Source organism: Microplitis mediator, chromosome 6, assembly GCF_029852145.1.
Source record: "Microplitis mediator isolate UGA2020A chromosome 6, iyMicMedi2.1, whole genome shotgun sequence".
NCBI classification, from domain to species: domain Eukaryota; kingdom Metazoa; phylum Arthropoda; class Insecta; order Hymenoptera; family Braconidae; genus Microplitis; species Microplitis mediator.
This window is the reverse complement of record NC_079974.1, coordinates 3,564,517-3,576,909: the sequence shown is the minus strand read 5'-3', so window position 1 is coordinate 3,576,909 and position 12,393 is coordinate 3,564,517. Positions and strand designations below refer to the sequence as shown.

Below are 12,393 nucleotides of genomic sequence, written 5' to 3'. Positions count from 1 at the left end.
TCAGATCGATTGATGAGATTGTAAGCATTCTGTAGACCACCGGTCCCAGAAATGCTGCAAGCGTTTTTGTATATGCTGCAGATGAGATAGCCTTGAGGTTGAGATTACAGTGAGATTAGGTTCCGGAATGGTGTTGATGGCACCACCACGGATGAAATGTCCGGGCGTAAGAGCAGTGAGATCGTCCGGATCCTCTGAGAGTGCGCTGAGAGGACGAGAATTGAGAACAACTTCAACTTGAATGAGAAAAGTTGAGAAGTCTTCGTAGGTGAGAAGAGTATCAGCAATGGTTCGCTGAAGATGATACTTTATTGATTTCACTGCAGCTTCCCATTTTCCTCCCATATAAGGAGCCCCAGGTGGGTTAAATGACCACTGGGTTCCGTCATTGGCGAGATGCCGCTGTAGATGAGATGATTCCTTGAGAGCACCGGTGAGAAGTTGCTTGAGAATAAGATCAGCACCCTTGAAGTTTGTCCCACAGTCACTTCGAAGTGTGCGGCAAATTCCCCGTCTAGTGAAGCGGCGGAATGCCTTGAGAAAGCCTTTACTGGAGTAGTCAGTGACAACCTCCAAATGAACGGCTGATGTTGAGAGACAGATAAAGACAGCGATCCAGCCTTTGTAGCATCTAGTACCGCGTCCTTGAAAGAATTTCAGAGACACTGGACCGGCGTAATCGACTCCAGTGTTTTCAAAGACGAGAGATGGTGAGACCCTATGAGATGGAAGTTGACCCATGAGTTGTTGAGATTTGACTCCCCGCATTCGTGCGCAGGTGAGACAGCGATGGATGTAGTTCTTAATTGGAGCTCGTCCACCAATTATCCAACACTTCTTGCGAACATGAGATAAGGTAAGTTGGGTACCTCCGTGCAAAGTGCGTAGATAAGAGTCTGAGATGATGAGACGTGAGAGCGTACAATCCTTGGGAAGGATTGCTGGATGCTTGCTGTCAGCATCCAATGATGAATTTTGAAGACGTCCACCGACTCTGATTTCGCCAGCTTGGTCGATGAATGCGGTGAGGCGGGTGAAACAGTGTGATTTCTTGAGAGCATTGCCTTGAGATAATGCTGAGATTTCTGATGAGAAATATTCCTGCTGCGTTGATTTAATCCAATGGATGAGAGCTGATTGTAATTCAGCAGGAGTGAGAGGTGAGATGCTGAGTGTTGAACCAGGTACTTTTTTGAAACATGAGATTGCTCTGAATACTGTTGCAGTACGACGTAGTAGAGCTGTGAGTGTAGTCCATGTGTGAATGAGAGATGATAGTGGCATGAGAGGTGGACTAGTAGAGACATGAGACTTGCAAGGTCTCATTTCTGAATTTACTTGCTCTGTTTCATCTGCTGCTGAACTGAGAACATGATGAGATGGCCATTGAGAGGGAGGATCAGCTAGCCAGCTGGATCCTGACCACCATAACTGATGGTTGATGAGCTGAGATGCTGTTAGACCCCTGGATGCACAGTCAGCCGGGTTCTGTTTTCCTGAGATGTATCTCCACTGTGCATCTGGAGAATGGTGCTGGATCGCTTCAACTCGATTCTTGACGAATTCTTTCCATCTTGTAGGTTCACTGGTCACCCAAGCAAGTGTTGTTGATGAGTCAGTCCACAGATAAGTTGGAACATGAGATAATTGAAGGGTCGATGAGACATGAGATGCCAGTTTTGAGAGCAATAATGCAGCTGAGAGTTCGAGTCGAGGAATTGTGAGACGTTTGAGTGGTGCTACTTTAGTTTTTGAGCAGATGAGAGAGATGCTAGTCTGTTCGCCAGGTTGACAGACTCTGAGATACATTACTGCAGACATTGCAGCTTGAGATGCGTCAGAAAACCCGTGAATCTCGATGCTCGATGAATTTGGGATGAGATTGATCCATCGAGGAATTCTGAGATGAGAGAGTTGAGGAAGTTCATTGCGGAAAGTTTTCCATCGGTGAACTAGCTCTGGTGAGAGTGCATCATCCCAGTCGACCTTTTGTAGCCAAAGGTCTTGTATGATGATTTTTGCCTTGACAATTACCGGTGAGATTAAACCCAGAGGGTCAAATAATTGAGCAGCCTCTGAGGTGATGGTGCGCTTGGTGATGCTGAGAGTCTGAGAAGTCTTGCCAGTAAACGTGAGAACATCTTCTTGACAATTCCATGAGAGACCCAAGATTTTTGAGATGTGGTCTGAGAATGAATGAGAATCTTCTGGACTGAGTGATGATGAGATTTTGCTGAACTGAGGATGATTGCTTTTCCATTTAGCTAGTGGAAAGCAACCTAAGTTGCAAAGTGCCTCGACATTATTTGCAATGTCGTTGAGATCGCTGAGATTGTCGGCACGGCCGCCGATGTCGTCGACGTTGCTGCCCTTTTGAAAGGGTTCCACTGCTAGTGGATATTGAGACCCTTCGTCGATGAGAAGTTGTTTGAGAGCTCGGCCAGCAAGATATGGTGCTGGTCGAGTGCCATATGTGACGTTGTTGAGTTGATAAGCCACAGTGAGACTGTTCTCTGTCCAGAGAATGCGCTGATAGTCCCTGTCATCAGGGTGGATGAGAATTTGGCGAAACATCTTAACGATGTCAGTCAAGAAGATGTATCTGTGACTTCTGAGGTACAGAAGTACATCACAGATCTTTGATTGCAGGCTTGGGCCGATATGTAGATGATCATTGAGAGAAGTGGCTGATGATGTTTTGCTTGAACCATTGAACACGACCCTCAACTTGGTAGTTTCGCTGTCTTCGCGAACAACGCAATGATGAGGTAAATAATATACATGAGATGGTTCAGGCGATGATGATGAGACTCACGTCATGTGTCCGATTGCTTCATACTCGTTGAGAAAGGCAGTATATTGACCTTGAAGTTCCGGGTCTTGAGAAAGACGCTTCATGAGACGGTTGAGACAGCGCTGCGCAATATGACGAGATTCACCTAGCTTCTGAGATGATGATTTGAATGGTAAATGGACGATGTATCGTCCTGATGCGTCTCGAGAATGAGTTGATAGGAAGTGAGCTTCACACTCGGCTTCCTCGACGGTGAGAGTTTCGTTGCAGGACTCTGGAACTTCTTCAAGTTCCCAGAACTTGGTGAGAGAGTCGTGCAGTTGAGAATTTGAGATGATATGATGAGACAGTCTAGGTGAATGATGAGATTGTTCATGAACTGGGCCGAGAATTATCCAACCGAGCATGGTTTGCATAGCGATCGGTTCTGATGAACTTCCTGCTTTGAGACCTGGTCGTATAATTTGACCGTAGAAATCTGCGCCGATGAGAATGTCAATTTTGCCAGACTTGTAGAATTCTGGGTCGGCGAGTTCTAAATCTTGAATATGAGACCAAAGAGTGGGTGAGATCGAGACTGATGGAATCTGCGCTGTGATGTTCTTGAGAATGTGTGCGTTGAGGTATGCGTATTCTGATGAGATGGTAGACTGCAGTTTGAATGAGACCATGCCTGAGGTTTTCCCTGATGAGATATTGCCAACTCCTTGCAAAGGTATATTGCATGGCTGAGAGATGAGACTGCAAGTGCAAACAGCAGCTTGAGAAATCAGAGTAAGTTCTGATCCAGGATCAATAAGAACTCTGATACGATGAGACGAGCCTGATTGATGAGAGATGAGAGCTTGTGCGGTTGCCAACAGCACTGTCGGTCGAGATGTCACATGCTTGTGATCTGGAGCACGGCTGATGGCAGATGAGATGAAAGCTGCTGCTTGAGAAGTGCAAAATTGTTATTGCGGAGATGTTTGCTGCTGAGCTTCGGGATGAGGTGCAGGTAGTGATGAGACTTGCTGAGTTTCAGCAGCTGCTGTAGGTGGCTTCTTGGTAAGCCTCATGAGACGAGAATAGTGCAGCATTGAATGGTGAGGTTCGTCGCACTCCTTGCAGCGACGACGGCTCTTTGATTGACAATTTTCGAAACTGTGGTCACCAAGACAGTTTCGATAGAGGTGACAATGCGCTGCTAGCTGGAACCGTTCATCCGGGGACATTGCCTGGAATCTCGGGCATCCGACAATGAAGTGATTGCCCTCACAGCAATGACAGTAATCTGATTTAAATGAAAGCGTGTGTTTTGGCATTGCTGGATGAGACTGAGATGCTGTTGACTGAGATCGAGCAGGCTGAGATTGCTGGTTGTGGGTTGGTGGATGAGACTGCGTTTGCGATTGATGAGACTGAGATTGCACTGGCTGATATTGCTGAGACTGAAGAGCTGTTGCCACGTGTATGTGAGCAGATGAGATCCGTGATTTGATTCCCAGGTGGCTGCGCGAATCATGAGATGGCTTGCGTGGTGAAACACCACACTCCATAGCTTCACGAGCTCTGGCGCGACCGGTGAGGAATTTACGCAGGTCCTCGTAGCTTGGAAACTCCGTTGAAGTGCCTAAATGGACTTCCCAAGCCTCACGTAATGAGATGTCAAGCTTCTGGACGATGAGATGGACCAGGATCTGGTCCGAGTGCTCTGTTGGAGATCCTAGAGCCTTGAGAGCTTGAACTGCCTCGTTGGCAGTGTTGATGATAGCCTTCAGCTGCTTTGCAGAGCTGCTGTCAGCTGGTCGGGTGCGGCATCACCCTCCAATGCCGACTTGAGATGGTACATCTTCTCAACTGATGTGAGAGATGCATTTTCCCCGATGATAGAGACAAACATGTCGTGGAAGTGTTTCCACTCTTGATATTTGCCTGAGAACTTGGGCACAGAGATAGTAGGGACATTAAGCCTACTTCCAGCTGGCACGATGAGACTCGAGTTGGCCAGGACACTACCTTGAGACGGTAATGCTGATTCCAACTCATGAATGCGATGAAGCAGAGCATTTTGAGCTCCTTGGAACAATTTGAGAGCCTTTTCAAACGAACCGTTGGTGAAATATTTATGTTCGACCGTCACGTCGGTCTTTGATGAGAGCGATTTCTCGTGGTCTTCAGTAAATTTGCTCCAATGTTGGGTGAGAAGCTCCAACTTCGAGTTGGCTGCACGTAGTGAGAGATCGTCGACCATGCCGGCTTCTGCGGATGCCGCAACGGCGGTGAAAACTGAGATCCGGTGCATCTGCAGCACAATTTTGTTAGGCACAGTAGCCATATCTGTAAAATAGATGAATGAGACACAGAAAAAAACAAAATTAGCTTAAAAGCTTTACTGAGATGCGGAACGACCTGACGGGGGGTTAATGCGATGCGATGAGACCTGATGGTAGTTGCGTTCCAGGTGAGATGACTGAGATTAATTGCACTGATCACTTCACAATAATTAATTTGCACTGTAGTGTCCCTTAATTATTTTCCACAAGTGCAGTACCACGTCCTGGGTACTCCGCAATGCACCTGTGTTGAAGTGAGAAGTATGTACAGAATAAATACGTCACTTTTTGTCACTGAGAATAGATTTAGATAAATTTATTCAACCAATTCACACTATCCGGCTCGAAGGACCATAAAATGTTTGAATAATTAATCGACAATTAATTATAAGATGAGAGAATGAGAGGATCTGGTGCGTGTAAATTGGCAGGTGGTGAATGAATTTATTTTAACACTTAAACTTTGCTGAATAAATACATAAATGATTGATTTACACTATTGACATTTCACTGAGAAGTTATTCATGAAAAAAGCAATAAGTTACTGTCTTTAGTATTTTATTTCACTTAATTTATTTCCGTGTGCAACACGTGGCCAAGATGGCGACTACGCGCGAAAAAAGGCCGGTACACGCGGTGAGACTGAATTAATTACAAAAGCACTGAAATTAATGATGAAAACAAAAATAATATATTTAATAATTGCATTAAAGTATTAGAAGCAAAAGTTCACAATTTAATTGATGAGAGCACACTTGATTATTCGCAAAACTGAGAGATTAAATAATGCACGATGCGTTTACAATGAGAAAACTGTAAGCAAGATGTCTGAGAGAGTCTAAAAGAGTGAGTGAGACAGCGCATCCGTCTTCTTCATCCCCACTCCAGCGGTCTTTTATATGAGAACGCGACTAGCGGAGCCGCCTATTGTAGATGACTGATCGATAATACGGTCGATAAGATATCGACGGTGAGAATTGAATATCTGAGCGCGGGAGATTTGAACATCAATCATTGGAGCAGAGATTTTTTACTTTTTCATCAGTTATTCTTTGACATCATAATGAATATCATGTTTACACTTTCAAGATCACTTGTGTATGTTAGCCCAGTGGATAGCATCGAGGACTTCGAATCGAAAGGACGCAGGTTCGAGCCCAGCAGTTATCGGGATTTTTTCATCAATACAAAATATGTTTGATTCCTTTAATGAATGCTTTCAATACAATAGATAACATTCTTGATCGAATTAAAATTATCTTATTTTTTTTTTGCAGTTTAATATTTTTTTAAAAATAATTACTAATAAGGCAATCCTGATAAGGACGTGATGAGGATATCCTGGAAAGGTCCTGATAAGGCAATCCCGATAAGGACCCCATGGGTCTTAACCGTTACATCCATATCAGGATCCGCGTCAGGATACCCTGATCGGGACCTTATTTGAAATAAGGTTAACCCGATAAGGACCTCGTCAGGCCTTTATGAAAAATCATAGTCGGGTTACTGCTGGTATAACCAGACAAAGAATTTATTTCAAGTATGAAATTATTTTCTATGAAGTAAGCTGGCACTTATTGCAAAATTAATTACCCAGTCAAGTGATATTACTTTTTATTTAAATCGCACAATATTTAATTAAGCCTACTGTTTCTTTTAAATGAAAGTATTATAGCTACTTGAAATAAATCAATTTTCTTTCCAACAATTGCGAAGATAGTTTCTATGGACTAGACGAATATTTCTTCAAACTTTAAAATTTATTTGTTCCAATAAAATATGCGCTTGGCTGAAAATTCGTATCTTCAATCATCTTACAATTTAGTTTGAGTTAAATTCTAAATGTATTAAAGTAAAACGAAAATTATTATTCTATCAAAATTATTAACGACTTCAAACAAATTTTTTTTTTATTACTTCAAATAACTGATTTAATTGTATCAAAGAGTAATGTGTTAACACAAACGACTCAGTATCTCCTCTCAAGAAACCGTCACTTGAAGTAAAGAGCATTGTCAAACGTAGAGGGCCCTAGACTCGATCGCCTCACGCGTTTGAGTCAAACTTGAGTCAAACGAATCTGGTTTGACGTCAGGAATCTTTTTTTACAGTGCAGAGTATGGAGACTAGTTTATTATTTCCATAGTCTAGACACTAATGATTATCTCATGTATATTCAACGAGGGCCGTATGAAAAAACCATATACTGTCGATAATATATAAAAAAATATGTTGAAAATAACTGAACATATATGGCGGCAAAATTATTAATATTGATTAATATATGATTAATCATATATAATAATTTATACGTTTAATATTATAATAATCCATATTATTTATAATATATGTGATTATTGTATATACATGTGATATTGTATCAAAAATTATATTCTCGTTTTATATATAAACTTATAATTTCAATATTATAATAATTTCGATATTATTATACATAAATGATTTGAAAAATACACTCATCATACCAAAAATTAAAGGAACAAAAAAATTTTAGAAATTTTTTAGTGATTTTTGCAAGACTGTAACTTCATGGAAAATAACCGTATCGAGATTTGAAAAAAAGCATGTTATAACTTGAAATCTCTAGTTTTATATTTGTGCAAATATATATAAACATATATCTATATAAATATATATTTACATAAATTTATACAAATATATGTGAACATATATTTATATAATTATATATTCACATGTATAAATATTATATGTCAGTTATATAATTAAATCATATATCCTATCATATAAATTAAAGTATAGTATAAAATATTATAAGCAATATTCATAAGTTAGCATGTAAAAAAAATATTTTACCAATATATATGTTGCAAATTATAAAATCATATAATATTTCGGCAAAATTTTGTATATGACTACATATATGACTTCTTATAATTCCATATAATTTATCATATATTTCGAATTATACTGAAGCTCATATATTGCTTTTTCAAACGGGGTATGCCGAATAGGATTATTTTGCAAAGGACAAATAATATGAAAATATTTTGATCCATAATCATTACTCATAATCCGAAGTGGACATTAGTTGCGCAAGTTGTATTCAGTCATATTGTCTAGGTATATATTCTGCTATTATCTCAGTGTACCTGTATAGGGATTAGGACCTCTTTAAAATTAAGTATTTTTGGATGCTTATCGGTGATCCTTATAATGACCCGGCTATTAAAATCTATAAAATTTCATATTTATACACTGTAAAAAATCACCGGGGTAAGTCCAAACGGTTTAGGTGTTAAAATCGGCGGTGTTAAATTTCAACACCGAAAGCGGTGTGAAAATAACGCCGCCGCCGGTGTAAATATTCTGTACCGGTGTTAAAAAAAATTATGCGGTGTTAAAATAACGCCACCGCCGGTGTAGATATTCTTTACCGGTGTTAAAATATTTTACTTTGTGAATATTTTGACTTACTCGGTCACTATACTTGTTAATAAATATTATTCTTTACTAATTTTCATAAAGAACTGACATTTTTGGTGTTTTATAATCTTTAAAGTTAATACTCTAAGCGGACGCAATTTACCTCGCTTTTACACTGGTATTACTCCGCTTTTACACCGGTAACCACGCTTTTACACCGATATTACTCCGTTTTTACACCGGTTACCCTGATTTAACACCGGTATTTGTAACACCGGTGAATTACTCCTCCTACACCGGTGTAATTTTATTTTAACACCGCTCTTTTTACGGTGTAGTATTCAGATTTACTTAAGGTGATAGTTTCACTTTTAATGAGTTTAAAACTCAAATTTTGAATCCATCGCATTAAAAAATAAAATTTTAGAATCAGTGCCTAACTGACGTGGTCTCCCCCTCTCCTCCCGATCCTTAGGCACAACAAATACAAATTTATTTTGAAAGAAGTTTCATTTTAAATATTATCATACTGTACTTGCATACGAAAAAAAAAAAAAAATTACTACATATGTGGAAGGTAACAGAAATAATAAAAATCTGTCTATCGGTTGACCCTGCGGGCCAGCCCCAAAACTTCCCGCTGTTCTCGAGCTCCTTGAGCTCGAAAACATTGTTGTGGATACATTTTCGAGCTCTTCGAGCTCAAAAATACTTTTGTGTGCCATTGTTTGCGAAAAAAACCGATTTTAGCATTTCTTTCTCCCACGATATCTCAGGAACAAATTGACCAATTTTGATGGTTGAGGCGGCAATCGACGCATTTTATTAAGTTCTAGAGCTGATTAAATTTTGGAGTTGATCGTATAAGTCGTTTCTGAGAAATCAATAAAAAACTAAAAAAAAATATTTTTTCGTATTTCGCCAATATTTTCGAGTCTACTTAATCAAATGATCTGAAACTTTCAGAAAAGTTGATGGCCAACAAGCTCTTTCGATTGCCGCCTATTAGTTAACAAGTTATAGACTGGTCACACACACACACACACACACACACACACACACACACACACACACACACACACACACACACACACACACACACACACATACACACACACACACACACACACACACACACACGCACAAACACACATACACACACTAATGCAAAAAATTAAAGGCGCAGAAAAATTTTATAAATTTTTTAGTGATTTTTGAAAGGCTGTAACTTGGTGAAAAAAAATCGTATCTAAAATTTAAAAAAAGCATTTTATAGCTTGAAATCTCTAGTTTAGGTGTATTTTTTTCAAAATTTTTTAAAAGCTCCGGTTATTGCGCAAACATGAGAAATACCGCGAGCCAAAAAATTTCTAAATTTTTTTTTTTTCCGAAGAGCCTATGGACCGCGAAAAAATTCTTTCAACTAAACGAAAGCATACATCGTTTAGCAAATTTATTCAGCTTCAATTTGGTTTTTTTTTTAACCTCGTAGAACGATTTGTCGCAGAGATATCAGCCTTCAAACAGAAAATGATCCTTTTGGCTTTGATCTTCGATATTTCAGGTACCAATGATCGCACAAAAAGTTGAAGGGCGGCGTTGAAAATTTGAAAAAATTCTCTACAAGACCCTGTCATCATTTTTTGAAAAAAAAAAAAATTTTTTTTATTTTTAACATCCATTAGAAGAAAGTACAAAAAAATGACTTTTTTTGGTTTTTTAGTAAATCAACCGCTAGTCTGCAAATATCGATAAAAAAAATAATGTTGCCAGGGACTTTTTTAGCTTAATGTACCCCCAAGACCCCTGTAAATTTTTAAATTGATCTATCGGACCGTTTTTTGGGAATCATCGATCAAAGTTTAGCTAAACAATTGAAGGAGCAAGTTTTGTTCCTTTAATTGTGTAATCATAATCAAAATGAAAAAAATTTTTTTTCCGACTTTTCTCAAATTTTTGTGTTGGTAACTCAGCAAATGCAAGGAAATGACAAAAAAAAATGAAAAATTTCCAAAAAATGTCAAACAAAAAAATTTAGAACACAAAAAACACAAATTTAGACAGAATAAGAGACTAGGATTTATTATTAAATAACTACAATGGCTTCCAGCCCTTTTCTACTACCTCTTACAATAATTAATATCGATAATTAAACGCGGTTTTAATATTATATAATTACGGCTTGTTGTTTATTCAACAATTTACACGGTTTATTGCCAATTAAGCAATTTATACACGGCTTACACGGTATACACGGTTTACACGGTTACACGGTTTACACGGTCACACACATACTCAAAAGTTCGCGGTCTACAACGCGGTACTACCCCTCCCAGGTGCTTTAGGGGAGTCTGGTCGACTACCCCGTCGGCCCTACGCGAAGTCCCGTCCCGGAGGGTAAGCGGATGGTCTCCGTCTAACCCCTACCTACGCGGTTAGTTTCACCTACCGTACCTCAGCAGAAGGCCTTAGTACGGGGACACCAAATCTCCACGAGAATACAAATTTCGCTTACCTTGATCCGGTCGGACGTGGGGTAGGCGAAGTTCCAATTGTTGTCCAGGGAATGGCCTTCCTCTAGATAACGTCTCGGGAGACTAAGTTGAATTGTACGGGCTCATATGCGCGGTTTTATCTTTATATCTACCCATTGTAGAGGTGAACGGGAATAAATTCCCTCGCCCTCTGTTGTTGACATCGAGAGTATATTGTTTGTGAAATTTTTCTAAGTCCCGAGTTAAAAAGTCAAAGGAAATCGAGAGAAATTAATTTTATCGTATGTGAAATTGAATTTAAAAGAAAAGAATTCGTTTAAACTGTTAAGTAAATACTGAGTCCCGAGAACTTAGCCGTGTAAGCGACGATAATCCGGGCGGACGGATAGAAAATGAAAGAATGAACGATTGAAATATTAGAGTTTATTTTAATTTTCACTAATATTTCTTGAATTTCAGTTCATTTTATAATTCTTTCAATCTCTTGAATCTTTTAAACGATTCATTTAAAATCTATATAAGCGTTTTTATTTTACTTCCTTTGACTTTGGTGCTCAGGACTTAGAATAATTTTTGCTCGGCCGCGCATTCACATACTTATACCGTTCATCCATATAATTTTATATCTCGCTATATTCATTCAACTCAGACTTTAAAAACACAGCCATATAAGTATAAATAATAATAATAACTCATTGTTAAAGTAAAATAATAATGTTTATAATAAAGTAAGAAAAAGAAAAAAAAAATATTATATACAAAAGTATAAGTCATATTAAATAGAAACATAAATAAGTAATAGTTTTTAAGTCAATAGATAATAGAGTAGTATAAGTACAATAGTAATTAATTGTTTAAGCAAAAGAAAATAATATTTAGAATTTTAGTCCTAGTTTTTAAGCATACTAGTTTTAAGTATAAACGATAGTCCAGTAGATATAAGAATAATAATTAGTGAATAAGTAGTATTAAGTCATAAGTATAAGAAAATAGTAATAGTAGAGTAGTTTTTAAATAACAATGACAGAAACTAGTGTAGTATTCCTTTTTCACAGCACTATTTTAAAACAATCACAGGTGTCCTCCGTATTGGTTCACTGGGTCACTCCACTCCACCATCACAAGATTTCAAGCTATAAAATGCTTTTTTTATATTTTAGATACGATTTTTTTTCACCAAGTTACAGCCTTCCAAAAATCACTAAAAAATTTATAAAATTTTTCTGCTCCTTTAATTTTTTGCATTAGTGTACATACATGCAGACACTCGGACATCATTCTGAAAATAGTCAGAATAGCTTCCTAGGACCTCAAAACGTCGACATCTGATGAAATTTCGATTTTCGCTAATCGGGGTGAAAACAATAACTTCGAAATTTTTCGAAAA

The 12,393-nt window shown here is 38.4% G+C and overlaps 2 protein-coding genes across 2 annotated transcripts; both read right to left on the bottom strand.

The window, feature by feature from the left end:
- On the bottom strand, nucleotides 1-2,574 carry LOC130670048 (uncharacterized). The gene has a single exon (XM_057473219.1). The coding sequence runs from the start codon at nucleotides 2,572-2,574 to the stop codon at nucleotides 1-3; it is 2,574 nt and encodes an 857-aa protein (XP_057329202.1).
- A 237-nt stretch (nucleotides 2,575-2,811) lies between these two features.
- On the bottom strand, nucleotides 2,812-3,465 carry LOC130670047 (uncharacterized). The gene has a single exon (XM_057473218.1). The coding sequence runs from the start codon at nucleotides 3,463-3,465 to the stop codon at nucleotides 2,812-2,814; it is 654 nt and encodes a 217-aa protein (XP_057329201.1).
- Nucleotides 3,466-12,393: the final 8,928 nt, after the last annotated feature.